The sequence below is a fragment of the Saimiri boliviensis genome, chromosome 13 (assembly GCF_048565385.1).
Source record: "Saimiri boliviensis isolate mSaiBol1 chromosome 13, mSaiBol1.pri, whole genome shotgun sequence".
Classification (NCBI taxonomy): Eukaryota; Metazoa; Chordata; class Mammalia; order Primates; family Cebidae; genus Saimiri; species Saimiri boliviensis.
In genome coordinates this window covers 55292843-55318720 of record NC_133461.1, presented here as the reverse complement: position 1 = coordinate 55318720, position 25878 = coordinate 55292843, and the positions used below count along the sequence as shown (strand labels likewise).

The following is a 25878-nucleotide window of genomic DNA, read 5'->3' as shown; positions in this document are numbered from 1 at the left end:
AAATCTGAGAAAAAGAAAACTGTTTCCCAGATCTTAACTTCAGTCAGGTCATAATCAAGCCTTCCTGACTCACTAACGAGCTTCTGCCGTGGGAGGGGTGAATAGTGAAAATCGATCCATCATTGACAGCGCATGCATGATCATCTCAGTTCTTCGCATTCCTGAGATGAAAGCCTAACTGAGCATCATTTTACAATTATCATTTTAAGACAAAGAGGAGTAAAGTTATATTTTTGCATTTTAGTAATAACTTGTACGATCCTTTTGTGGTTTATAAGTGTGATGATTGGGTTTTCATGTTCTCCTGTGAGGTGTGCCATCCACAAACCTGGTTATGACGTCGGCACTTACCCATCTGACAAGAAGAAAGGAAGAATAGCAAGAGATAATTTTTAGATATTAAGGCAAATGTTTTCTCTCTCTCTCTCTCTCTCTCTCTCTCTCTCTCTCTCTCTCCCTCTCTGTGTAAATGCCTCTTTGTTTTCGTTTTTTTAAATTTTAGATTTGAGGGTGCATGTACAGGTTTATTACATGGGTACATTGCATAATGCTGAGATTCGGAGTTCTATTGATCCCGTCACCCAAATAGTGAACGTAGTGCCTAATAGGTAGATTTTTAACCTCACTCCCTTTCCTCCCCACTTTGGAGTCCCTAGGGTCTATTGCTCCCATCTTTGTGTCCATGTGTACCCGATGCTTAGCTCTCTTTTATAAGTGAGAACATGCTGTATTTGCTTTTCTGTTCCTGTGTCGATTTGCTCAGGGTAATGGCTTCCCGCTGCATCCGTGCTGTTGCAAAAGACATGATTTTGTTCTTTTTTTTTGGCTGTGTAGTATTCCATGGTGTATCTACGCCATATTAAAAAAATCTAATCTGTCATTGGTGGGCACCTAGGTTGACTCCATGTCTTTGTTATTGTGAATAGTCCTGCAATGAGCAATCATTTGGTAGAACAATGTATTTTCTTCTGGGTATATACCCAGATATGAGATTGCTGAGTTAAATGGTAGTTTTATTTTCAGTTCTTTGAAAAATCTCCAAACTGCTTTCCACAGGGGCTGAACTCGTTTACATCCCTACCAACAATGTATAAATTTTCTCTTTTCTCCACAATCTTGCCAACATCTGTCATTTTTGGACTTGTTATTAAAAATTGCCATTTTGGCTGGTGTGAGATAGTATCTCGTTGTTTTGATTTGCATGTCTCTGATGATTAGTGATGAACATTTTTCTGTATGTTTGTTGGCTGCTTGTATGTAAGATAAATATTTTCCTGTTTGACTAAAAAAATACTGGTTTCAAGAATCATTTATTCCTGGCTAGGTGCACTGGCTCATACCCATAATCCCAGCACTTTGCGAGGCTGAAGCAGGTGGATAATTTAAGGCCAGGAGTTTGAGACCAGCCTGGCCAACATGGTTGAAAACCCATCTCTACTAAAAATACTATATTTACTGAGTGTGGTGGTGCATGCCTGTAGTCCAAGCTACTTGGGAGGCTGAGGCACAAGAATCACTTGAACCATGGAGGTGGAGTTTGCAGCGAGCTGGGATTGTGCCACTACACTCCAGTGCATGACTCTATCTCAAGAAGAAAAGAATCAGTTATTCCTGCTTAAAGAGATACTAGTCATTAGTTTAATTAAATTCCTAAAATGCAAATAGGAATTTAATTCAAACAGGTTTAAGTTCCTATTTATATTTTAAGTAGTTTATTTAGAAATAAGTTAAAACTTACAGAAAAATTACAAGAACTGTGCAAAGAACTCACATATGTCTCCAACCAGACTCCCTGACTGAATTCTACATCCTTCACATCTGTCAACTGTTAATATTGCACTGTAGATGTTCCATTACTGTTTCTTTCTCTCTCTCTCTCTCTCTTTCTCTTTCCTCCCTTTTCTAATGATGATTCCTAGTGTTTTTCTGACCATTTGAGAATCAGCTGCAGACATAATGTCCGATAACTCCTAAATATTCTAGGGTGTTTTCCCCAAATCTTTTCTACGTATTCACTAAATGACTTTCTAGCTTTCTACATGTTCACTAATGACTTTCCAACTCAACATTGAAGTCAACTGCTACAGTGCCCACAGACCTCATTCAGTTTTGGTCAGCTGTCCCATCAGTGTCTCTTTTTCGTTTCTGGTCCAGATTCCATCTAGAAATGCACGATGAATTTAGTTTTTCTGTTTTTCCTGTATTTGCTGGTCTTGAACAATTCCTTACTTTTTCCTGCTCTTGACAGCCTTAAAGAGGACAGGCTTTCTCTTCCTTAGGACTATTTCCTGTCCATGTATTCTCTCTTTGGTTGTGTCTAGACTAAAGTTCTTACTACTGATTTGTTATTATACTACTAACTGTATTTTTTGTTTTTAAGATTTTTCATTCTCTATATCTATTTGTTCATGTTTCATTCTTTACTGCTTTTGTCTCTTGATTTCTTCTACTTATTAAATGAAAATTATCGCATTATTTGAGCATCATACTATACATATTACATACATATAACATATATTTTGTTCTATAAAATAAATTTAAGTTGACATGAATTTGATTCCGATTGTTGACTTTTCTTTTGTTGAATTAATCTTTCTCCTCTTGGCTTGACCCTGTCTAGTGGTTTTGAGAATTCCTCCATCAGTTCTCTGGGTCCCCAGGCTCATATGGCTTTAGAACACTGGTCCTGATGAGATTTGGGGTATCAGGAATACAGTCACAGAGCTGCCAGGCAGCTTGGCCCAGTTCTTGGTATCTGTGTCCTTTGGTCCTCCAGGACCTGTGGTTTGCTAAAAGCATTAGCCTCGGGCAGTAGTAGGCACCAGCTTGTTTGTTTTCTTCCCCCCTCTATGCATTTTAGGAGTAGAGTGGCCTTAGCCAGCCCCAGTCTTCAATGCTGTGGAGCACAGCAGTTGGATTCCTGCCTGGGCTCCTGTCTTGTAGACCTGGAACCTGTTGCTTCAGCCTTGTTCAATCCTTTGCATTTATGACCCTTTTTCATTTGCAGTATTGTTTAATTCATTTTTGAGAATAGGCTATGTCTTTTGTGTTTATTTGTTTTTTGAGACAGAGTCTTGCTCTGTTGCCCAGGCTGGAGTGCAGTGGCACAATCTTGGCTCAATGCAACCTCTACCTCCCGGGTTCAAGCAATTCTCCTGCCTCAGCCTCTTTTTTTTTTCTTTTTTCTTTTTTTTTTTTCAGACAGAGTTTCGCTCTTGTTACCCAGGCTGGAGTGCAATGGCGCGATCTGGGCTCACCGCAACCTCCGCCTCCTGGGTTCAGGCAATTCTCCTGCCTCAGCCTCCTGAGTAGCTGGGATTACAGGCATGTGCCACCATGCCCAGCTAATTTTTTGTATTTTTAGTAGAGACGGGGTTTCACCATGTTGACCAGGATGGTCTCGATCTCTTGACCTCGTGATCCACCCGCCTCGGCCTCCCAAAGTGCTGGGATTACAGGCTTGAGCCACCGCACCCGGCCTTTTTTTTTTTTTTTTTTTCTTGAGACAGAGTCTTGCTCTGTTGCCCAGGCTAGAGTGACGTGATGCAGGATCTCAGTTCACTGCAGCCTCTGCCTTCTAGGGTCAAGCGATTCTCTTGCCTCAGCCTCCTAAGTAGCTGGGATTACAGGCACATGCCACAATGGCCAGTTAATTTTTGTATTTTTAGTAGAGACACGGTTTTACCATATTGGCAAGGCTGGTCTTGAACTCCTGACGTCAAGTGTTCTACTTGCCTCGGCCTCCCAGAATGCCAGGATTACCAGAGTGAGCCACACGCCTGGCCTCTGCCTCAGCCTCTTGAATAGCTGGAATTACAGGTGCGTGTGCCACCACACCCAGCTAAGTTTTATATTTTTAGTAGAGACAGGGTTTCATCATGTTAGCCAGGCTGTTCTTGAATTCCTGGCCTTAAGTGATCCACCTACCTCAGTCCCCTCAAATGCTGGGATTATAGGCGTGAGCCACCACAGCCAGTGAGAATAGGCTATATCTTTTAACTTTCTATTTTTATATCTTACCTATTGTCACTTTATGCTTGGGGCTTAGGACTGGCACGAGAGTGCTGTAGATTTCAAGTACTGTATCTTAACAGCGGCCCCAGACCCACCTGCTATGTGGACTTTCTGCAAGAGCTTCCCTGTAAGGGGTCTGATTTATATTTGCCCTTATAATCTGTTTTCCATTAAAAGCACATATGAAAAAATGATGTCCTTCTCTAACTTCAAATTCTCTTGGTATCCCCTTGCTCTAAAGTGCAAAATCTTTTAGCCCAGTTTACAAGGTCCCGTGGGATCTGGCCCTGCCTCCATTCTAGATTTCTTGGTCCCACTTCCTCCTGCGTCCTGAACCTCTGCTCTCCAACAACGCTGGCCCTCTTTTCGCTCCTGGAGCCACTGGCCTCCCGCACCTGAGAGCCTGCACACAGGCTTCTCCTCTGCTTACAACCCTCTCTCCTTTGCATCCTCATCCTTGACCCCCTGGATACATCCTATTTACTCACTAGATGTCAGCTGGATGTCTTGACCTCAGAGAGATATTTCCTGATGCCCCCTCCACCGCCAGCTTGGGCGTCCTTGTAATATACCATCAAGGGGCCCTGTAGTTTTGTTTAGATACCTGAATATATTAATTGGTATAACTGATTCGCATTTATTCATGTGATTATTTGTTGATCTTCAAGGAGTTTGTTCACCCTTATATGCCTGGCACCCAGCACCACGTGTGGATTTTCACAGCTCATGCGAGATTCCATGAAGCAAGGGTGAGTTCTTTAAGGCACTCTGCTTCCCCTCTAACCTCCCGGCTTACCACTTTTCCCCTCAATGACTCTCCCGCAGGACTGTCATGGAACTACCAGTTTTTCCCCAAACCCAGAGTCATGCTCCTGTGTCCAGGCCTTTGTGGTTTCTGTCATTTAGTTTGAAACACTCCGCCAAGAGAGCCCGAAGCTCACTCCCTGCAGAGTGCTCCCATCATCTCCTAACTGAGGCCTTCCTTGACTGCCCTATTTAAAATGGTCCCACTCATTTCCCTGCATCTCTCTTCCCTGCGGCCCTTGGCACCATGCAGAATTCTACATCCTTCAGGTCTATCATTGGCCTTCCCTGAGAAGGAAGTGTTGTGATGGCAGAGAGTTCTGTGGGGCTCACCGATGGCTCCTCAGCACTTAGCGCATGCCTGAGGTGTGGCAGGTGCTACACAGGTGTTTGTTAATTGAAGGAATAAGTTGCCTGCCCCCATTTGGATTTAATATTTGCTTTGCCCCTATTGATGAGGAAAGAGAGTCTGACTACACCTGCTGTCTGCCTAGGGATTTTTTTTCCTCCTCTTCACGATATCAAAATATTCATGTTCATTTTTATTCCTTGAAGCCTAACAGACATCTAGACATCTCCTGAGTATGTGTTGGGTTTTATGCTGCTCAGCTGTTCCTCTTGAGAAAACACACATTCCTGTTTCTCTTGTTATAGATCTTAAAACAGTAATGAAGAGGTTGGAGGGGTGTCCCTGCAGAGATAACATTCAAATCCTAGAAAGCATGTTCAGATGTAGGATTTGAAGGAGGCGGGGCTTCTTGTGCCTATAGAATTAGTTTAAAAAAAAAATAATAAAAGAGCAGATCAGGCCGGGCGCGGTGGCTCATGCCTGTAATCCCAGTACTTTGGGAGGCCGAGGCGGGTGGATCAAGAGGTCAAGAGATCAAGACCACATGGTGAAACCCCGTCTCTACTAAAAATACAAAAAATCAACTGGGCATGGTGGCGCGTGCCTGTAATCCCAGCTACTCGGGAGGCTGAGGCAGGAGAATTGCCTGAACCTAGGACGCGGAGGTTGCAGCGAGCTGAGATCGCACCATTGCACTCCAGCCTAGGTAACAAGAGCAAAATTCCATCGCAAAAAAAAAAAAAAAAAAAAAAAAGAGCAGATCACGAGGTCAGGAGATCAAGACCATCCTGGCCAACATAGTGAAACCCTGTCTCTACTAAAAATACAGGCGTGGTGGCGCACGCCTGTAGTCCCAGCTACTCGGGGGCCTGAGGCAGGAGAATCGCTTGAACCCAGGAGGCAGAGATTGCAGTGGGCTGAGATCCCACCACTGTGCTACAGCCTGGATGACAGTGCGAGACTGTCTCAAATAAATAAATAAATAAAAGATCACAATGTCAGGAGTTCATCACTCTGAACAAGATGGTAAAACCCTCTCTGTACTAAAAAAAAATTAGTAGGTGTGGCGTCGGGTGCCTGTAATCCCAGCTACTCAGGAGAGAATTGCTTGAACTGGGAGGTGGAGGTTGCAGCGAGCAGAGATCACGCCACTGCACTCCAGCCTGGGCGACAGAGCAAAACTCCATCTCAGAAAAACAAAACAAAACAAAACAAAACCAAAAAAGGCGGGTAGGAAGCCATCCTGCCACCTAGCAGCATTCATACCCAGAACCATGGCCATGCTGGAGGCTCACCTCTCAGTGCCCTTGCGGCTGCCATCAGCCCCAGTCGTGGCAGATGCTCCCCCAGGCCTGCTGCACCCCTCCCTCCCACACGCCATGGGATGGTGACAGCCGCTTGTGCTCCAGGCTTTGGCAGGTTGAGGTAGGAGAGTCTGTTTTCACAGGTGCAGCCTGCAGCCCAAGGTTGAAATTTGGCTTAGAGCATGTCCCTGAACATAAAGCTAAATTTCTTTTGTAATGAATACTTTTTTTTTTTTGAGACGGAGTTTCGCTCTTGTTACCCAGGCTGGAGTGCAATGGCGCGATCTCGGCTCACCGCAACCTCCGCCTCCTGGGTTCAAGCAATTCTCCTGCCTCAGCCTCCTGAGTAGCTGGGATTACAGGCAAGCGCCACCATGCCCACTTCTTTTTTGTATTTTTAGTAGAGACGGGGTTTCACCATGTTGACCAGGATGGTCTCGATCTCTCGACCTTGTGATCCACCCACCTCGGCCTCCCAAAGTGCTGGGATTACAGGCTTGAGCCACCGCGCCCGGCCTGTAATGAATACTTTTTTAAAAAAAGCTCCCCCTAAAATCCTGAAACGGGTTGTAGGGCCCTGGACGCTTTTGGACCAAGGATGTTCCTGCCCTCCATTGTCACAAAGAAAATTTCTTTTTGTTCCAGACAGAAACTGGTAATTGCAATTACTCCTGAAATCTATTGTTTAGTTTGAAATATTTCAGAATTGAGGAAAAAGACTCTTTTCTCCCCTCCTAAGCATCCTTCTACCCTGGTCACAAGCGTTCTCTGCCTTTTCATCTTTAGCGAGCCAGACGCTGCATAAAGGGTCCAACTTGGATTGGCAGGGAAGGGCCTGCCTTTGCTTTGCTGTATATTTTAGACCATTTAAAAAAAAATCTGCACCTCAAGTCAGGTGCAGTCACCCACACTTGTAATCCCAATAGTTTGGGAGGCCGAGGTGGGAGAATCACTTGAGGTCAGGAGTTCGAGACCAGCCTGGGCAACATAGTGAAACCCCATCTCTACCAAAAATACAAAAATTAGCCGGGTATGGTGGTGTGCGCCTGTGATCCCATCTACTCAGGAGCCTAAGGCAGGAGAATCGCTTGAACCTGGGAGGCAGAGGCTGCACTGAGCCAAGATCAAATCACTGCACTCCAGCCTGGGTGACAGAATAAGACTCCGTCTTAAAAAAAAAAAAAAAAAAATCTGAATCCCTTCCAGTATCTTTAGCCTGCTGGTGTTAGGAAAGTTGGAGTATGAAGAGACTTCTGATTGCTGAGACCCGAGACATTATCAACATAGAAATGCAGTGGCGTGTGATGGCTAGATGAAAATCCTTCTGGAGTGAGGGTGACAGTCTAAATGTTCCACTGATTACAAATACACGCCTATTATAATGTGCCAGGCATTTTAAAAAAGCTTTAAAATGTGAATATTACTCTATTTAGTCTTTAGAAAATTCTATGCAATAGATATTAATATTAACCTTCTCGTACAGGGACAATGACGGCTCTGGGGTCTTGCCCAAGGCACCCTGTTAAGAAATGGCAGAATTAGGAGGCAACCCAGACCGCCTGAGCCTTGGGTCTGACTCTTCGTCACCTGACTTTGCTGTCTCAAAGTTCCTTCCAGCCTTGTGGCTGGTGGTCTCTGGTTAGATATGTTCTCCCTTTGTGGGAAGCTGAGCTTGGACACCTTGCCCTTACTCCTGGCACAGTGGCAAAAGAGCTTGGCCACTTTCCCTTCCCTGTTGGCACCTGTCACATGCTTGAGGGAAAAGGAGCTGCTTTCCTCGCCTGGGAGTGAGCCTCCTTTCTAGGCGGTTGCTGGTTGGCTGGGAGTGCTTTGAGTTTCAGGATTCCAGTGCCTCCTCCCACACCACAAACATGTTACGCTGGAATGCCTGTTCTTTTGGTTATGTGCTTGCAAATATCCCTTACTTGGGATGAAGGTGAAACTCCTACCTTTCTCCTAGTTAGTGATCCTGGCCCCGATGGATGCAGGATCCATGCAGTGCAGTAGGCACTCCAGAAAAGCGTCCCTTTGTGATGGGAACAGATACCGTGATGTCATTCCCTGGCATCCAAAGCAGAACAGGCTGTACTTTTTAGAAATAGCATCCACCTCTCAATCAGTTATTTTAGGGTCTACACACCATGAGCTGTCACCGGCAACCTCCTGAACTTCTGGGGTGACTGAAGGTGTCCAGCGAGGCAACGTCATCCAGTGCTCTCGGTACACAAGGTCAGGCGGCTGGAGGCACTCAGGGGCTGCAGCCTATCAGCTCTCTAAATAGCAGCAGCCAGGCTCCTGTCCTTTTCCTTTAGTGTCCTTTGGCATTTCTAATCTGCTCCAGAGAGGATGAGACATATTCTCCATGGCGTGAACTCCAGGCCACTCTGGTGGTGAGCCCATGGGAGATTTTGTGAAATGTCCAGTCATCCAAAAGGAGAATGGGCCTTGCCCTGAGTGTCTGGGGAACAGCCCCTCTGCCTTTGGCTGCCATCCTGCTGGCTTCTGGTGTGGGCACTAAAGAGGTATGGCTTGTAGCGGCTTCTTGTGGGTATCCATGCCTTATATCCTCAGAGGATTACAAATAAGGTATTAGAATAATGTGGATCTTTTTTTTTTTTTTTTTTTTTTTTTTTGAGACAGAGTTTCTCTCTTGTTGCCCAAGCTAGAGTGCAATCTTGGCTCACTGCTACCTCTGCCTCCCGGGTTCAAGTGATTCTCCTGCCTCAGCCTCCCGATTAGCTGGGATTACAGGTGCATGTCACCACACCTGGCTAATTTTTCTATTTTTAGTAGAGACGAGGTTTCATCATGTTGGCTAGGTTGGTCTTGAACTCCTGTCCTCGGGCGATCCACCCGCCTCGGCATCTCAAAGTGCTGGGATTATAGGTGTGAGCTACCGCACCAGGCCTAATGTGGGTCTTGATATTGAAACAGGTGTCAGTATAATGGAAGGAAGAGTGGTGGGCATGGGGAGACAGGAGCTGGGATCCCAGCCTAGCCCTGCCACTTCCCTCTGGGCAGCTTTGGGAAGTGCTCTGTTCTCTCAGCTGTGCTGCAGGAACTAAAGGGCTCTTCTGTGGAGCAGACGCTCAAGCAGGCACTTAATTTTGATAGCAGCCTTTCTTGCCAGCCTCACATATCAAATGAGACGATGCCTGTGAAAGAACAAGTGAAGCCATACAGCAATATTCACATGCACATGGGAGATGGTATTTGGATCATTTATTGAGTTAGTTGAGTTTAGGAATATTCTCTTCCTATGTTGCCAGTGCCTTCGCGACTTATTGCCAAAACTCTTCGTTGCAGAAAACAAATATGGCCATGCTGGCTCTACCTTGCTCTAAAGAGGATCCACTTACAATTTGCTCTGTTCATTCATTCATTCACATATTCATCAGATTTGCTTGTGACAGTGGCAGGTCTTGAGAGTGGTAAGGTCCTATACAATTTTATAATTCAATAGGGAAGAATGTAAAAATAATTGTAATACAAAGTGAGCAATGTTTTAATGGAATTGTGTGCAAAAGGCTTCAGAACATACAAAACTTATAGCTGTTCATAGCAGCATTATTCGTAATGGTAAAAAAAATGAAAACAATCCAAATGTCTACCAACTGATGGATGAATGGATGGACAAAATGTGTTATACCTATCCAGTGGAATATATTACTCAGCAATTAAAATGAATGAAGTACCGACACACGTATCGTATGGATAAACCTTAAAAACATGCCAAGTGAAAGAAGCCAGCTACAAAAGAGCACGTATTGTCTGACTCTCTTTATGTGAACTGTGCACAATAGGCAAGTCCACAGAGACAGAAAGTAGAAGAGTAGGTGCCTGGGGCTGGGCAGAGGGAGGGGGAGTGACTACTGCTAAGGAGCAAATGGGTTTTTTAGGGGTCATGAAAATATTTTCAAATTAGATTGAGGTAATAGCTGCATACCCTATGATATACTGAGAATTCTTCAATTGATGAATTTATGGTATGTGAATTATGTGTCATTAAAGTCTTTAGAAAATGCCATGGGAATATTGAAGGGAGATTAGTTTTTGGTCCAGGTATCTGAAAATTTCGAATTGGAAGAGGTATTTGGATTAGCTCTTTTTTTTTTTGAGACAGAGTCTTACTTACTCTGTCGCCCAGGCTGGAGTGCAGTAGCATGTTCTCAGCTTACTGCAACCTCCATCTCCTGGGTTTAAGTGATTCTCCTGCCTCAGCCTCCCAAGTAGCTGGGCTTACAGACTCCTACCACCACACCCGGCTAATTTTTGTATTTTTAGTAGAGATGGGATTTCACCATGTTGCCCCAGGCTGGTCTTAAACTTCTGTCCTCAAGTGATCTGCCTGCCTTGGCCTCCCGAAGTGCTGGGATTACAGATGTGAGCCACCTCATCCTGCCCAGCTCTTTTATTTATTTGTTTGTTTGTTTTAAGAGACAGGATCTTGCTGTGTTGTCCAGGTTGGAGTACAGTGGCTATCACAGGGGTGATCATAGTGCTCTGCAGTCTTGAACTCCTGGGTTTAAGCGATCCTCCCATTTCAGCTTCCTGAGTAGTAGGGATTACAGGCATGCATTGCCATGCCCAGCTAATTTTAAGTAGAGATGGGATTTACTATGTTTTTCAGGTTGGTCTCAACTCTTGATCTCAAGGGATCCTCCTGTCTCAGCTTCCCAAAGTGCTGGGATTATAGACATTCATCACTATGCCCAACTTTTCTTTTTTTAGATGGAGTCTTGCTCTGTTGCCCAAGCTGGAGTGCAGTGGCACAATCTCTGCTCACTGCAGCTTCCATTCCTGGATTCAAATGATCCTCCTGTCTCAGCCTCTCGAGTAGCTGGAATTACAGGCACCTGCCACCACACCTGGATAATTTTTGTATTTTTAGTAGAGACGGGGTTTCACTGTGTTGGCCAGGCTGGTCTTAAACTCCTGACCTCAGATGATCTGCCCACCTCAGCCTCTCAAAGTGCAGGGATTACAGGTGTGAACCACTGCACCGGGCTACCATGCTCAGCTTTGAATCAGCTCTTGAGAGGCAAATTTGCCAAGTGGAAAAGTGTGGGAAAGCATGCTAAACAGAGGCAGTACGATCTGCAGAACCATGGAGGAAGGGAAAGGAGGGCACATCTGAGGAAGAGCAGGAAAGTGGTTATGGCTGGAGTGGTGCGTGCTGGTGGCAAAGGGCAGAAGACGAGGCTGAAGGGAGAGAAGAGGCTGGATTGTGTAAAGCATTTTGTGTGTACCAAGGAGTTGGGCACTGTCTTGTCGATAGTGGAAAGCTGCTGTAGGGCTTGTCACTGATGACTGTGTCACGATCAGGTTTAAGTTGTAACCTTAGGCAATGAAGGCAATGAAGTTGATGGCTTATAGTGGAGGCGAGTTATGTGGCTTTTGCTGTGGTCCAGATAAAAAATAATAGTCCTGGATTAATGCAGAGTGAAATGGACTGAAAATATTTTTGGGGATAGAATAGGTAGGACCTGATAGCCAATCATTGTCAAGTGAGAAGAAGGAAGAGGAGGAGATGGAGGAGGAGGAGGGATATGGGAGAAGAAGAAGGAGGGGAAAGAGGAGGAGAAGAAAGACACACAGTATTGTAGATTGGGTAACTGAGTGGGTGCTAGTATCATTAGACAAAAGCAGAATACAGCATAGGGGGAGAGATTAGGGAATATAGGCCATGAGTTTAGTTTTAGAGATGTTGAGTTTGAGAATCCTTTGCTACAAACGCTCAGAAAGCAGTTGGGAATGATTGTAATTATTAAAAATCAGAACAGCAACAAAACCTGTCTACTGTCTGTCCACCACTATGCTAGGCACTTTGTATAAATATTGTTACAGGCAGCCTCTCCAGGAAGATATAGAACATTATACCCATTTTATAAATAAACAAAATCATTGAGAGGCCCTCTAGAAAGAGGTACTGCAGAAACAGTGGACATACAGATTCATTTTCTGAACTTAGGGAACAATCCACCATTTAAAAACAGTCTCCAAGCTCATCAGTGCTGGCTTATGATAGTGGGGAGTTCATCTGAGCAGTAGACAGTGGGGGCCGTAGGTGTGACCTTCTTTTTTTGGTGGGATTATACTTCCATCGACACTGAATTGCTCCATAGGACCAGCAAAAGGAAGTAATTTATAAGTCTCCACATTGAGTTGGTTGTCTTGGGAGACTGTATTCCCAAGACGAAAGGTGGAAGAGACGTGAGACAGCTGGAAACACAAACCTTTCCTTCTGCTTTTGTATTAGTATCTAAAAGAGTTTAGTTAAATAAAGAGCTCCTTTTATTTAGCTAGATCTTTAAACAGGCAGGTTTTCATTTTCCAAGGCCACCTCAGTGAGCCAGTTCTGCCACCATTGGGTTGTAGACTGGATGAGAGACTCTGTGTTGTATTGTGGTGGGCCTCATAGCTCACAGCCCGAAGCCAAGTGCCTAGATAGAGAAAGTGCTCAAGGCAGATACGTGGAGTGAATCGGTGGCCAAGACTCTTTCCCCTGGGTTTTGTGCACTGCAGTTTGCTGGGGTCCGCTGCAGTGTGCCTACCTCTGTACAAAGGCTTTGCTGCCCTGTTGCCCTGGAGCAATGATATTGGGGATATGCTCTCTGTAATATTCTTGCCACGGTCCCAATTCAATTAGGTGATTGTGCTTTCATTGTTTGTGCCAAGATTCCCTGCTGTGGGTGAATCCCGTTAGTACCAGCTTAGCACATGTAGGAGGCCCTCAATAAATGTTTGCTGGATTGAAATGAAAGCTTGAATATACTTGAGGAGTGACTTAAGTCCTTGGCTGACCTCAGCTAGTGAGAGCCCTTGGATGAAGTATAGAAGAGTGAAGATGGAATTTTACATTTCACAATGTCCTCTGAAACCTTCCATAATCCTCCTGTATTTCAGCTTTATTTCAAATTGATTCAACATCAAGGGAAAGATGGGATTTGAGAAGGGAGACTTTCCCCTAAAGTAATATTTCTTTTCTAGGTATTATGACAGCCTCTAAGAAAAGTAAATTGAATCTAGCCAAGACAGTGACCTGGAGGAAAGCCGATAGAGAAAGGGAGCCATTTGTGGAGTAAGTTTTGATATGAGCTAAGAGGGCCAGGTGGACAGGGAGCCAGGGGAGAGGGTTCTGGAGGGAGAAGGCTGTGGAGGCGGCACCTTCCACTCTCCTAAGATGCTGCGCCTGTGACTGTGTCTCATAGCTCCAACCACCTGCATGTCACACCTGGTGGACCTCTCAGATTGACTAAAATCTAGCACCCTTTAATTCAGAACAGAAAAACCCACTACTTTATTTGAAAAAGAAAAATGCTTTTCTCAGGGATCAGAAGATACTTCTCTAATGACCTCTTAGTTCCCCGATGATCGAAATTGACCAGACCAGGATTTGAAGGGGTGGTAAGCGGCGATTCAGAGAGTTCCAACCTCATCCCTCCTTGCACTTTCTTCTCCACCGTCTGCTCTGATGTTTGTTTGTTTGTTTCTATTTCCGTCTTTGTGTTATAGCATAATACATCTCAGACAATTGTGTGGGTTTTCCGCTGCTGCTGTGACAAAGGAGCACTAACTTGGTGGCTTAAAATAATACCCATGAATTATCTCACAGGTCTATGGATCAGGAGTCAAAGTGGGCTCTGCTGGGCTTTGCCTAAGGGCTCCTGAGGCTAAAATCAAGGTGCAGGCAGGCTGGGCTCTTACTTGAAGGCTCTGGGGAATAATCTTCTTGTTCTTGTTCTTGTTCCTCCTCCTCCTCCTCTTCTTCCTCTTCTTTGCCTTGACCACTGCCACTGCCTCCTCCTCCTCTTGATCTCCTTGTCCTTTTCCTCCTCCTCCTTCTCCTCCTTTTCCTCCTCTTCTTCTTTCTTCTTCTCCTTCTTCTTCTTTCTTCTTTTTAACGGAGACAAGGTCTTGCCACGCTACCCAGGCTGGTCTCAACTCCTCGGCTCAGGCGATCCTTCTGCTTCAGTCTCCCAGAGTGTTGGGATTACAGGCATGAACCACTGCACCCAGCTGGAATAAGCTTCGAAGCTCCCTGAAGGTTGCAGAATTCAATGCTTTGTGGTTGTAGGACTGAGATCCTGTTTCCTTGTCGGCTGTCAGCCCTGCTGCTCTCTGTTCCCAGGGGCTGCTTGCATTTCTTCTCATGGGGTCTCCTTCATCTTCAAGCCAGCAATGGCACATCCAGTCTTTCTCATGCTTCAATCCTTCTGACTTCTCCCACCTTCCTCTTCTGCTGCAAGCTGGAAAAAGTTCCCAGCTTTTAGGGACCCATGTGACAAGATTAGACTCACCTGGATGATCTTCCCTTTTGAAAGTCAATGGTGCCTTATAACATGACACGTTCTGATGTGTCTCGAACTTCTGGCTTCAAGCAATCCTCCTGCCTTAGCCTCCCAAAGTACTGGGATTACAGGCATAAGTCACCATGTCTGGCCACATGTGATATTTCATCACATTTCCAAGTTCAAGGCACTAGGGTGTGGAATCTTGGGGGCTGTTCCTAGAAATCCTGCCAACGACAGCAACCACGTTATGTGATGGATCAGATGGAAGAAGCTACCTGGGAAGGGATGTCCATATGAGCCACAGCCATTGGAAGGAAAACACAAGACTCATCTGTGTTCATTTGGTGGCTGTGTCAAATCATTTTCCCTAACCCAGGGCCCTGTTTTAAGTGCTTGCATGGTTAGCAACTTCAGGAGAGCTTGGTGCTTCTTTCAAACTTTAAAAAAGAGTGACTGGCTGTGAGGTGGATAGATGGATTACTTACTTATTTGTCACTTGTTTTATGTTAAACATTCAGCTGTCTTTTTAACCTAGTTTTTGCTAAATAACTTCATTTTTTACATCACTTTTGCTCAGTGTAACTGATGTTATGAAAAGTTAATTATTTTTAGCCAAACAGAGTGAAGCCAAGCACTAAATTCAGGAAAGAGGCTGTTTTATACACCTGTGGCCTTGGCCAGATACAGTGGCTCCCACCTATAAATCCCAGCAGTTTGGGAGGCTGAGGCAGGTGGATCACCTGAGGTCAGGAGTTCGAGACCAGCCTGGCCAACATGGTGAAACCCCATCTCTACTAAAAATACAAAAATTAGCCAGACATGGTGGTGGGTGCCTGTAGTCCCAGCTACTCAGGAGGCTGAGGCAGGAAAATTGCTCGAACCTGGGAGGCGGAGGTTGCAGTGAGCCGAGATCACACCACAGCACTCCAGTTGGAGTTACAGAGCAAGACTGTCTCAAAACAAACAAACAAATAAACGAACAAACAAACCTGTGGCCTCGTCTTAACCACTAAGTGTCAATAAACAGTTTCCAAAGCAGGTGGAACAGTGCGGCATGTGCTGGGCGGAGGGCACCTGCAGAGGGTGGCAGCTGTCGGCTGCACAGTCACATCGTATTCGTGCCTCACTAGACCCAGCTATTCAGGCTCTTGTCCCTACATGTTATGCACTTGGTGAAGGGAGAGACCGGTGCCAGTTTCCTAAGAGGGGAGAAAAAACAACTGGAAAAAAGGAAATGGCAGATTGTCAATGAGATAGTTTTGTTTCAATTTTCCCTCCTTTGTTTTGCTTTGAAGCCCTCGGTGAATTACTGTGCTTTCCCTTTCGGGGTTTTAGATCCGTACATTAACCTGAACTACCTGTCACGTTTTTTCCCCTAATCCTCATCTGGAAAATACTCCCACACCTGGCAGTCTGGAGAGGAGTAAGGCCCACTGTCCACTTCTGGATTGGATGCCGAGGAGGACTGGCATGGGCCTGTGGCTGGAAGCCCAGATCGGATGTCAGGAAAGCGGAGGCCCCTTCCCAGGCCTGTGCACCACGCCTCTGCAGTGACTCCAGGTCTCCGTTCAACCACACTGGGCTTCAGTGTGCTCTTGTGATAAGTAGAAATAGTGAAAGGTCAGCCTTTGTCACATTGGAATCCCAGCTCTGCTATGACCTTGCCAAGTGACCCTGGATTCAATTGGTATTCCTGTCCCTGAGCCTCAGTTTCTCTTCTGTGCTCTGGGGAAAGGAATATGTACCTCCTCATGTGAGAAGCCAGCCAATGGCAAATAATCATATGAAGTTTTGGGTTTCAGCCTTGGTCAACCTTCCAGGGCAGGCAGGATGTGACCCATGACCCAGGGACAAGAGGGTGGGGAGGGGGGCTGGGCAGGAGTGGAAAGGGGCCAGTTGTGGTGTCAAGGATGAGCCATTGGGCTCTGTTCCTGTTTCCTGATGGATTTGGGCAATACGGGGGAACCCTGTGTGCAGGCCTGTGTGTTTCCTGGCACCGGCAGGCCTGTGGAGGAGAGTGGCTGCCGGAGCAGAAAGGAGTGACACTCACAGCCTGGGGAGGGGGACAGGCCCAGTGAGTTGGGAGGAAAACGCTCACTAATAGGGCTGCTACTTGGGGTCTCTGAGTGGGATGCGAGTCAACTCTAGTATCCTGTCCTGGTGCTTCCCTCAGTTTCCTCTTCCTTTTCTTTTTTCTTTCTTTCTTTTTTTGTTGATTTAGCCAGTGAGTTGTTACACACTCCTTAGATTCTGGCTCTCATGGCTATTGCCTGGCTTTTTCTCAAATTTTATCTGTGTATTTTACTTCTAGCCCTGGTGGCTTTGATTCAAAATATGTGTGTATGTATGTATATGTATATGTATATATATCTATATCTATATCATATATGTGTAACAGTGTTCTTTTATCTCACTATTAAATGCAATATACATATATATGTGCATGTATATCTATACATACTTTTTTTTTTAACAGAGAGATAAAAGAAAATCAAACATTAGGACTTGGAGTCAGACCAACTGGATCCTGGAATTAAGATTTGACTTTACCAGTTCCATGACCTTGGCTAATTAATTGATCTAACTTCTATGCCTCAGTGTTCTGGTTTCTAAAATGGGCATGGTAATATCTGCCCTGACACCCTCTCTGGTTTGCTGTGAAGAGTACATACAGGCCAGGCATGCTGGCTCATGCCTATACTCTCAACACTTTGGAAAGCCGAGCTGGGTGGATCACTTGAGGCTAGGAGTTTGAGACCAGCCTGGTTAACATGGCAAAACCCCATCTGCACTAAAAATACAAAAATTAGCTGGGTGTGATGGTACGAACCTGTAATCCCAGCTACTCAAGAGGCTGAGGCATAAGAATTGCTTGGATCCGGGAGGTGGAGGTTGCAGTGAGCCAAGATCATGCCACTGCACTCCAGCCTGGGCAACAGAGTGAGATTCATCTTAAGACAAACAAACAAAAAAAGTCCATATATCACAATACCTGGGTGCATTTTGTAGGCCTTAAGGTATACGCTGTCACAATTTGGCCTTTGTTTCCTTGTAGGGCACTTTAAGGACCAACTAAATGAAAGAGGCAGTTGAGTCAGGATATGGAAAGATCCTTGGCACCCTGTCTTGTGGGGGAACAGGGTCAAGTGTGTGAGGAGCTGGGACCCATGAGAGCCAATGCCCCCGCCCCCCCACCCCCTTCTCTGATTTCTTGTACTAATGGATGTCTATGTTTCCACTCAGAATTCTCCTTCATTTGTCAGGTACAAGGCCAAGATACCAAAATAACACTTGGGTAGGACTGCAACTATCACTGCTCAACTGTTTCTGGGCTTTATTTTTTTCACACAGCTCCACCACTCTCGAAGTGTCTGTGGACGTGTGGAGGATGTAACACAGACCGGGTGACGGTGCTCAGAAACCATCCAAACATTACGCATCAAGACAAGAATTTTAGAGACGTTTCAGGGAGTGGGCGCGAGTCCCGACTTCCCTGGCCAGTAGATTGCCCGATGCCAGCCACATCAGTGGGGGCTCAGACATTCTCTGAATGCTGTGGGTCACCAGCTTGTGCAGGACAGGTCGACCAAGAGGGCAGATGTTCAACTGTAAAGGAAGCATTGAGAATACGCGTCTGTAAGTGCAAACGGATGCCGTCGGCTAGCAGTTAGAAATCCATCACTTACACTAAAGCAGCAAACTATTTTTCATACAGATATGGGGGTCTTGTAAGAGACACGGTTATTGAGTTTCACGTGCTTGAAAAGGACTGCATCTAAATAATGCTGGAAACACCAAAAATGTCATTTTGAGAGGACGCAGTGACCCTGCAGGACAGGCTTAGGCTTTAGAGCCAACTCCTCTCCCCCATTCTGGCATTTCTCCTTGTGCAATCCTCAACAAGTCCTAACCGAGGTGCCAGGCACCTCATCTTCAAAGTGGGAGAAATTACACTGAACTTAAAGGTTGTTTTGAGGAGTTCAGATGATGTGTGAAAATAGCTGATCCCAGGTCCAGGGGTGGTAGGAATTCTACCTGGAACCTTTTGTTATTAAGAAAGTAAAACAGTACATATGGTGTTTATGATTTAGCATTTTAAGCTCTTGTCAGAATTTTTCCCCTTCTTATATGGAAGATGATAGAGAGACTTAGTAGAACTTCTGTAACTGTGCTTACTGGGTATCACAGCTGATTTCGCCTTGTGGGGCAGTTATGTTAAAAATTAAGCCTGAAAATAAAAAGTGTAGAACTTGTGATCTGTGCCAGGAAGTGAGCTGCATATTCTACATCTATAAACAATCAATATTCCAAACAACCACAGGCCATTGTCCCCGCTTTGCAGATGAGGGCACTGGGTCTGGAAGAGTTTGGGTCACCTAGCCAAGGCCACACGGAGATGACAATGGAGGGCTTTAGGATAGCAGAGATCACATTCTCAGTCACTAAAGTACACTGAGTTTGCTCAAAAGCAGCCTGTGACTGTAACATCATACCTCAGAGTGGGTAAAGTTGTGACAGTCACACAGGGCGTGGGGAAGACTGTGGAGAAGGCAAGAGGGGGTGGGAACTGTTGGTTTTCTTGGGACACAGCCATGGTCATTTTGCTCCTTGTGTCCCAGTGCTCAGTGGACACCACCCTCAGCAGATGCCCTGTCCTGGAACCACCAACTCCCCTCCCATTTAGTCCACGTTCATCTCCAAACCCACCATCTCTTGGTTCATTTCTGGGGCATCATCTTGCTCTTGGAACCTGAGTGAGCTCCAGTTATCTTGAAGCCAAGCCCAAGCCTGGGAGGGTGCGTGCAGAGCCCTCTGCTCCCTCCTCATCTTCCACCTCCCGTCAATCCCTCTAAAAGGTACTCCCTTGGGTCACCCCGACCTGTGCTCCTACCCATGTGCCTTCACCAGACAGCACCATGCCCGTGCTGGACTGTGGCCAGCCCAGCCAGCTATGGGAGGAACCATGAGGCAGTTCTGGGACAGGAATGTGGTGGCGGGTGCTGGCTCAGGACACAGCTGCTCAGTGGAAAGGCCATGGGCTTTTTACCCACCCCTGTTTTCTTTCATCTATTCAGGGGTTTTTGAAATGGAATGCCAGGTGGTGGGAACACAACAAATAATCCGACACAACCCTGCTCTGGAGAACTTGGACTTGACTGGAGGAGACAGACTCAGAAATGAAGACCTCGAATTTGTGGGACCGGTCCAGGTGGCCAAGTCTACTGAGCAACCTATGCAGGTTCGAGGGCGGGGAGGAGGGTGAGCAGAGGAGGGGAGGTTCAGGAGGAGGGAGGAGCCCCTTAAAGGTTCAGAGGTGAGAGGGAGTTGGTGCTTTCACAGAATTACATGCACAACAGTGTGACTGGAGCATACTGTGTGGAGAGAAATGGCCAAGCCCCATCTCATTCTGATAGACCTGTGCCATGGCCCCAACTCACACTCAGATGAAACGCTAAGATAGAACAGCCAGTCCTTCCATGTGTGACACAGTTAAAATAAGCCAGGAGGGGCTGGGGACACACCTCAGGGCCAGCAAGGGTAGGAAGGTGATGCCGCTGCAACTCTGGCACTGAAGAGGGCAGGGGAGGGGCACGGTTGTTAACATCCAGAGAAAGCTGCCGCTGCATGTAGAAAGGCTGCGCGGAGGAGCTACGGGCAGGTCCTTGGGAAACGCACACGGTCACTGCTAGCCCCTTGCCCAGCGGGGAGAGTCAGAGCAGCGTGGGGAAGGGTCTAGAGTGTGTCCGCATGGAGCGGATTATACCCGGCGTGGTAGACATCCTCCTTTTACTCCCCCAGCTTCCATTCACTAATCGTCTCTATCGCAGACCACAAATATGCTACGAGGAGTTGTGACAGGGTGCAAAGGGGTAACTGTAAATTCAGAAACAGAATCCAGACCACAGAAAACATTAACTAAAGGTCAAGCAGGGAGAAGGGGAGAAGAAGGCTGGACAGTAAAACAACAATGTGAGATCATTTGGACTGACACAGTTGCCATTATTGAGCCAGAAATATGATGCTGAGCTTCCTGGTGGCCAAGTTTTAAAGGAAGATGTGGTCACGTACAGAGCTTTCCTTGTCAAAGAAGTGAAAATATACCAATTTGTGCTGAAAACCAGACTTTTCCTAGACCTTAGCATGAAGAGGAATTTTTTTCTGCAGGCCAGAATCATTTTAACAGGCTGTGACCCTAGGAAGATTCCTTTAGAAAACTCAGGTCTGGTCCACACATCTGGCTTGTATCTGTTGTTCACTGGTAGTGCTTCCCGATGGTGTCCACACCCTGCCTCTCTCCCATGATTGTATGCTCCTCAAGATCTGGGACCACGCTTTTCTACCTGGGTGTGTCTTTTCTACCTCTCATTGTGGCCGTATTTTGAAATTAAGGCCGGTAAAAACATTTTGAGTGTCATATTATTTTCTGGCATTGCAGAAATAACTTCTTAGGGACTGTGAGGGATACTGAGACCAAGCACAGATGCCTCCAGGACCCTCTTAACATCTCCCTGCAGGGTGGGTGCTCTAGGAGTTGGAGGTACAGGGGCAGCATCTATGTGGTAGATGTTTCCAAGGACAGTAGTGTCCTGGAGCTATGCAATGAGATGGGAGGGAACAATGACAATTCATCTTATATCTCAGTCCTACTTAGTGAAGTATTGTTTAGACCAATGATGTTCAGCATTTGGGGGTCAAAAACTCTCTCAAAGGATGATAAAAACTAACCACTCTTTCCCCAGAATAAAGCAAAGCACACAATTTTAGATATAGTTTCAGATAGACCACAAACTTCTCAGAGCCGTACCATGGACTCATGAAGGATCCAGGACCCAGGTTAGGATCTTTGGTTTAATCTATGGTCCTCACATTTCTTACAAGGGATTTTTCTTCTGGACTTTTTGTGGCCTTGTTAGGGATAGAAACAGAGTTATATCCCAGGTATCAGGTACATTCCATGGGGGTTGGGAGGAGTGGGAAAATTCCGTAATCAGCCTCTTACTCCCCTCACCTTATACAAATATTCTACAGATAGGATGAAACAATTATGACAAATGGATTATTACTCAGCCAGAAAAAGGAAAGTCATTCCGACGCATGCTACCACATGGATGAAAGTTGAGGAATCTTATGCTGAGTTATGCTGAAATAAGCCAGTCCAAAGAATACAAATGCTGTATGATTCCCCTCATATGAGGTACCTAGAGAAGTCAAATTCATAGAAACAGCAAGTAGAGGATGGTTGTCAGTGGATGAGGGGGAGGGATCTGAATTTGTTTAAGGGGTATAGAATTCCAGTTTCTCAAGAGAAAAAGGGTTCTGGAGGTTGGTTGTACAACAGTGTGAATAGAATTAATGTCACTGGACTCTATACCTAAAAATGATTAAGATGGCAAATTTTATATTATATGTCTTTTGCCACAATTAACACGTACAGACAAACACACACACACAAGAGTTTAAAACAACAAAGCCAGGTCAGACACGATGGCTCACGCCTGAATCCCAGCACTTTAGGAGGTAGATTGCTTGAGCTCAGGAGTTTGAGATTAGCCTGGGCAATATGGTGAAACTGTCTCTACCAAAAATATAAGAAATTAGCTGGGCATAGTGGTGCACACCTGTGGTCCCAGCTACTCGGGAGGCTGAGGTGGAAGGGTCACTTGAACCCAGGAAATTGAGGCTGCAGTGAGCCGAGATCGCACCACTGCACTCCTGCCTGGGCGACAGTGAGACCCTGTCTCAAAACAAAAGAAGAACCCCAAAACAGTTTTTAAAAAACCTTCAAAACAGCGAAGCCTGAAGAATGCAGCTTGCCCAACAGGGGAGTGTGTGGCGTGAGGAGGCGCAGCCCCATTGCAACTTGTGTGCACTGTGGCCTGACCCAAAGCTGTGAGTCTCTGGGGAGCCAGGGGAAGCAGCTTCTTGAGCTGGGACCAGTGACGATGGCACTGAGAACCAGCACCTGCAGCACCTTAAGTAGCTTCGGAATGGTTCTGCTTGGGTCTTTGAGCCTGTGGTTGAGCGCTTTCCATTTCTGCACTCAATCTTGTTATTGACATATACTTTTCCTGTAAGAGAGTGACTTGTGACAATCTTCTAGAATGCTATTCCATTACTAAAGAAAAATTCTGGCCTCATATATGATTCATCATGCAGGAACTCTTCATTTGATAGGACCCATCTTTTTTATAACAGGAAGTAAATATGTGTTGCTAAGCTACTATATCCACCAAAAAAAAAAAAAAAAAAAAAAAAACATATAGTAGATTCCATTGTACTCTTTGTGCTCTGTGAGAGTTGATGATTCCTCTAAGTTAATTCAGCTCTTTTGTTCTTGACCTCTTTTACCTAAAGCTAATTAGAGTTTGGCCATGGTGTACTTAGTGTAAACAGAAAAAAAAGGCCTGAATCATAATTTCCCATGAGAAAAGAGTGGGCTTTCTTAAACTTTCTCAAAGGAATTTAAAAAGCATTTATTGGTGCACATTTTTAGTTCTGTGTCTGTTTATGAACCTATTTATCTATCAACCTATGTATCTGTCTATGTCTATCTATATTCCTGTTGGTTCAGGGACCTTGCAAACATCTGATTTAATCTTATTATTGCAAAGGAAAGAAATACAGACTGCACACGGAAGTTTTAGGAGTTGCAAGAACCTCTTTAGACCCACTGGGGTTGGAGCATCAGTTCTCTACCACTGAGAAGAATAAGGCAGATAGAGACCATTTTAGGATGCAGATTAAGGGGTTTAGGTCAGAGGACCGGAAGGATTGTGTGTCAGTTATGACATTTCCCTAAGAGAGCTGTCAAAACGAAAATGAATATTATCGCCTATATCAGATATCCTGACCTTTAGGGCAATGAGTGGGTCCTGATCAATGGTATTGTTCTGTCTGTATATTTAATTTACAGGAGCTCAAATATGTACACACATGGGTGAGGAGGGAGCCATTTAGGTGGAGCTGGCAATTAGGCCTACAACTCAACCCAAGGTCCTGTGAGAAGATGGGATGGGAGTACAGGGATCTGCTGCCCCCACAGTTGGGCTTTCTCACAGGCTCTCAGTGTCATCTCACTCTACTGAGTATGAGTTTTTTTTTTTTTTTTTTTTTTTTTTTTTTTTTTTTGAGACGGAGTTTCACTCTTGTTACCCAGGCTGGAGTGCAATGGCGCCATCTTGGCTCACCGCAACCTCTGCCTCCTGGGTTCAGGCAATTCTCCTGCCTCAGCCTCCTGAGTAGCTGGGATTACAGGCACGAGCCACCATGCCCAGCTAATTTTTTTTTTTTTTTTTGTATTTTTAGTAGAGACGGGGTTTCACCATGTTGACCAGGATGGTCTCGATCTGTCGACCTCGTGATCCGCCCACCTCGGCCTCCCAAAGTGCTGGGATTACAGGCTTGAGCCACCGCGCCCGGCCTGAGTATGAGTTTAACCGTTTTGATTCCCACACAGCACGGCTCTTACATGCAACACATCATCTTCACCTAATGCTCAGTGAATAGTTTCAATTCCAATGTAAGAGCTGGCTGTGCTGAGCTTCCTGAGTGAGATGTCCATCTCCAACGTGGTTCACAGTTATGGGTTTACTCAGTCTAACAGGGGTTATAAAGATCAGAGAGAGAGAAAAAAAAATTATGAAGCCATGGCATTAAGTAGTAAAATGATTGTTAAGTTTAAATTTCCACCGGCAGTGTAGAAGTGTTCCCTGATCACTGCATCCACACCAACATCTACTGTTTTGTGATGTTTTGATTATGACCATTCTTATACGAGGAAGGTGGTATCGCATTGTAGTTTGATTTGCATTTCCCTGATCATTAGTGATGTTGAGCATCTTTTCATAGGTTTGTTGGCCATTTGTACATCTTCTTTTGAGAATTGTCTATTCATGTCCTTAGCCCACTCTATTCATGTCCTTAGCCCACTTTCTGATGGGATTGTTTTTTTTTTTTCTTACTGATTTGCTCGGGTGATGGGTGCACCAGGGTCTCACAAATCACCACTAAAGAACTTACTCATGTAACCAAATACCACCTGTACCCTAGTAACTTATGGAAAAATAAAGAAAATAATAATAAAAAAAGACTGTTAAGGAGACACATCAAATATGTATAAGATTTTAGAAAAGATTGAAATGGCTTTTGACTTGTGCCTGGAAAACTCAGACGACGAGTATATGCCTATGAATTTTAATGTGTTCTAACTTCCTGCCAAAGAGGTACAGATTCCTGATGAAGAGATATTTCCAAAACTCATTTCAACTCTACATGTTTTCACCAATAAGTCACCTTCTGACCCTAACTCCCATGGAAATTTTGATGGTTAAGAGCATGAACTTTGAGTCAGATGTCAGATTCCAAATCCCGGCTCCACTGATAACATATTAATTCTACTAGGCCTCAGTTTCCTCAAATGTAACAATAGTTCTTACCTAATAGAGTAATTCTGTGGATTAGATGAGACAATCCCTGTTGTAGCACTTAGCACCTGCATTTAATAAGCAATGCAATAGATGTTTACTCTGATTATTCAGGAAGCAAAAGCAATCCGATGCATTGGCTCTATGCCACCGATTTGTGGGAAGAACAAAAGACTGGTTCTGTGCTCTGGATAAAGCAATGCAAAAGTTTTAAAAACAAATTTATTTCTTGTCTTTACTCTTTTGTCCGTTGTGTTTTTTATCTCTAATTTCTGAACCATTCAGATATACATGTTACATATGCGACTATTCATTCCACGTATTTGGTGGATATTTGTTGAGCATCTGCTATGTGCCAAGCCAGGTGCTGGTTATCAAGTGATGTGACAAGACACAGTCCCTCAATGGTGGGAGGAAACAGACACATAAATGACAGTCACAAGCCAGCACAGAGAATGGACTGATAATGGGCACCTGAAAGAACTTATGTGCAAAAAGTAGTGACTGGGTTGGGGAGGGCATGTGGTAGGATCAAGGCATGGAGGTGAGAGACAGCAGGGGCATGGGGCAACCATGGGGAAGTCAGTTTGCCAGAATGGAATGTGCAAATCTGGGAATGGTGGGCAAATAGGCTGGAAAGAAAGGCTGATCATGGAGACTTTGACCTCCAGCCTTGAGGCCATGGGATA

The 25878-nt window shown here is 45.2% G+C and overlaps 1 protein-coding gene and 1 non-coding gene across 2 annotated transcripts in view; both read left to right on the top strand.

The window, feature by feature from the left end:
- Positions 1–258: 258 nt before the first annotated feature.
- On the top strand, positions 259–361 carry LOC120361741 (small nucleolar RNA U13). The gene has a single exon (XR_005577873.1). It is a non-coding gene; the product is annotated as a small nucleolar RNA U13 (small nucleolar RNA).
- An 8548-nt stretch (positions 362–8909) lies between these two features.
- LOC141580901 (uncharacterized) overlaps positions 8910–25878 on the top strand; it is a 77330-nt gene continuing 60361 nt past the window's right edge. The window contains exons 1-4 of the mRNA XM_074384231.1: positions 8910–8993; positions 9530–9680; positions 18117–18401; positions 19841–20004. Of these exons, the coding sequence (XP_074240332.1) occupies positions 8910–8993; positions 9530–9680; positions 18117–18401; positions 19841–20004 (684 nt within the window). The remainder of the gene's footprint in view (positions 8994–9529; positions 9681–18116; positions 18402–19840; positions 20005–25878) is intronic.